This window comes from Protobothrops mucrosquamatus, unplaced genomic scaffold, assembly GCF_001527695.2.
Source record: "Protobothrops mucrosquamatus isolate PMUCROS unplaced genomic scaffold, P.Mucros_1.0 scaffold1143, whole genome shotgun sequence".
Taxonomy (NCBI): Eukaryota; Metazoa; Chordata; class Lepidosauria; order Squamata; family Viperidae; genus Protobothrops; species Protobothrops mucrosquamatus.
The window spans coordinates 188,211-190,939 of NW_015387359.1; the positions used below are offsets into that span (position 1 = coordinate 188,211).

The 2,729-nt window shown below is 43.5% G+C and overlaps 1 protein-coding gene across 2 annotated transcripts in view; it reads left to right on the forward strand.

Moving 5' to 3' along the window:
• The window catches only part of SERPING1 (serpin family G member 1), a 16,639-nt gene extending 15,528 nt beyond the window's left edge, over window positions 1–1,111 (forward strand). For both annotated transcript variants that reach the window (XM_015820548.1, XM_015820549.1), the window contains exon 8: window positions 805–1,111. In XM_015820548.1, the coding sequence (XP_015676034.1) occupies window positions 805–1,055 (251 nt within the window). In that variant the 3' untranslated portion in view covers window positions 1,056–1,111. The remainder of the gene's footprint in view (window positions 1–804) is intronic.
• Window positions 1,112–2,729: the final 1,618 nt, after the last annotated feature.

Genomic DNA, 2,729 nt, shown 5'->3' on the forward strand with positions numbered 1-2,729 from the left:
ACTTGACCCTGGGGCACTGAAACCTTTGTAAATACATTCTGATTACCAAGCACCTGAATTCCGATTACGTGACCCTGGAGATGCTACAACAGTCGTGAATGCAAGTCACTTTTTTTTTCCAGTGCTGTTGCAACTTCCAACGGTCTGTAAATGAATGGTTGTAAGTTGAAGACTGTCTGTAACTTTGGAGGATAAATAATGGGGAAATAGAAAAAAAAACATTTTCCCTGGTTCTGTTTTCAGTGCAGTTCTCTTGAATAATAGAACATCATTAGCATTGGGGAAAAGAAAACACTACTGAGATTTTTGGGGTTGCTTTCAGGTTAGTCACTTTGGCCTCCCTTGTGAGAGGATACTTGGAAAGATGGCTGTAAAAGAAAGAAAAGAAGAAAGTAACGAGAAAAGATAAGAAACATATCATACGCATAAACATTAGGTAATAGAAGTTGACCGAATACAGTATGGAGCTTTTAATTAATGTTTAACTAAATAGGAAGCTGTTAATTATTCTAGGTGAGAGAACGTTGCAGAATGGGATTGACTTGCCATTGTGTATCACAGAAAAACCTTTACGAGGAGGGAGGGGCATGGCCAGTTATTAGAATAGTGTTATTACGAATACTGTATATGTCATAATTTCTCTTTAAATAATTCTGGAAAAGCAGCATATCTCAGCTATGTACAAAGACGTAATGTGGAAATGACCTGAACATGGAGTTTTGCGGATTTAGATCGAGTTTTAGATCAGTTTTTCTTTCAAATGCTGAGCCATTTCTTATGCATTCTTTCAACATTTCCTTTCAGATTTTGGGCTTTTCTATGATGCCGATTTGTGTGGGATCGCTCAAAATGAACCAGTCGTTGTGTCCAGTGCCAAACACAAAGCTGTGCTACAAATCTCAGAGGAGGGAGTAGAAGGAGCTGCCGCAACAGCAGTCAGCCTAGCACGTATAGCCACAATGTTTGAAGTGCAACAGCCATTCCTCTTTTTGATTATGGGGGGTCAAGGGGTCCCAATCTTTCTGGGACGGGTCACCGATCCACTGGCATCATAATTTTTCCATGTCCTCCCAACTTCCATTTGTGGGACAAAGCCAGCTTGCAGATTGCCCTAGCTCAGGGGTAGGCAACCTCGGCTCTTTTATGACTCATGGACTTCAATTCCCAGAATTCCTGAGTCAGCTATGCTGACTCAGGAATTCTGGGAGTTGAAGTCCATGAGTCATAAAAGAGCCGAGGTTGCCTACCCCTGCCCTAGCTCAACCTAAAAATATACAGTAAGCAGGAGGTTTTTGGAACCGCGATTCCATGTAACACATTTATTTAGTCTCTTCTTTTTGCTTCCATTAAAAGTTTCTGTTATTTTTATCTTTTTTTTTTTTTAAAAAAAGATCTGCTCCCTGCTTCTGTGTGTGTTTTGTATATCCTTTTGCATCTGTGAGCCCAAGAGAAATCCACCTCTTCTCATTTATGTCGTGTATGAAGTAAGAGGGGTCCTACCATTTCTGTATGTTTGACCTCTCCTATCCTCTTTGGTCTTCTAAGAAATAAAATATAATTGTATTGTCTCTTTGGACTGTTATTGCTATATCTCAGACTAAGATTTGCTGGAGAGAATTTGGGGTAAAAGATTTTTGTCAGTAGCCATTATCATGTAGCAAGGTCTACTCATGATGACCTCAGAACTTTAAAACCAACTCTCAGTCTGCATGCTTATATGACACTGGCTAATTTGCAGATTTGAATCAACCTTTTCCTTGCTCGACAGTATCTGAATTTGAAACTGGGGCAAAGTTGAAGTTTCATCTAAAACATTGTGGTTGGGAGCTTGTGGGTGATTTGTGCTCTCACTGGAGGAAACCACTGCCTTGCCTTGCCTCTTAAGTCCTAACTCTTCGCTCCCCAGCTGCCAACCCGTTCCATTTCTAGAGCCTGAAGTTTGCGTTTATACCATTCTCTTTTCCCCCATGCAGCCTTCTGGGTAGTCTTCAGGGACAGCCCCAGGTAGAGCACACTGCAGTAATCCAAATGTAAATTTACCAAGGCATGAGTGACTGTGAGCCTCCCTATCCAGAAAAGGGTGCAGTTGGTGCACTACTAGATGAATCTTTGCAAATGTTCCTCTGGCCATGGCAGGAGCAGGAGACATGAGTCACTCTAGGACACAGGTCAGCAAGCCGCGGCTCCGGAGCCACATGTGACTCTTTGAGCCTTCTCCTGTGGCTCCCAGCCTCCTCTGCCATTTGCAGAGAGACAGACAGAAAGAGAGAGAGGCACTTGCACTTCCCTCTTCTCTCTCTCTCTCTCTCTCTCTCTCTCTCTCTCTCTCTCTCTCTCTCTCTCTCTCTGTGTGTGTGTGTGTGTGTGTGTGTAAAAAAGAGAGTAGCCTCGCGCTGTTCCGACGAGCTGAAAGCTTATTGGGCGGGGCTCCTCCCTTTGCTGCAGGAAGCAGGAAGGGCAGGAGAGAGCCAGCCCAATAATGTGTGTCATCTTGTTGAACTCATGCACAGCAGCCTCTATTTCTTTTTAATTAAACTCTTCAATCAGGCTCCCCACCCCTTGCATGCGCGTGCACGCACATGTTTTGCGGCTCCCAGGGTTTTCTTTTCTCTGGGAAACGGGTCCAAGTGGCTCTTTGAGTGTTTAAGGTTGCAGACCCCTGCTCTAGGAGGACCCCCAAATTGCATACCAACATAGTTTCAGAGATTGCTACTCTGTCCAGAGTCAAA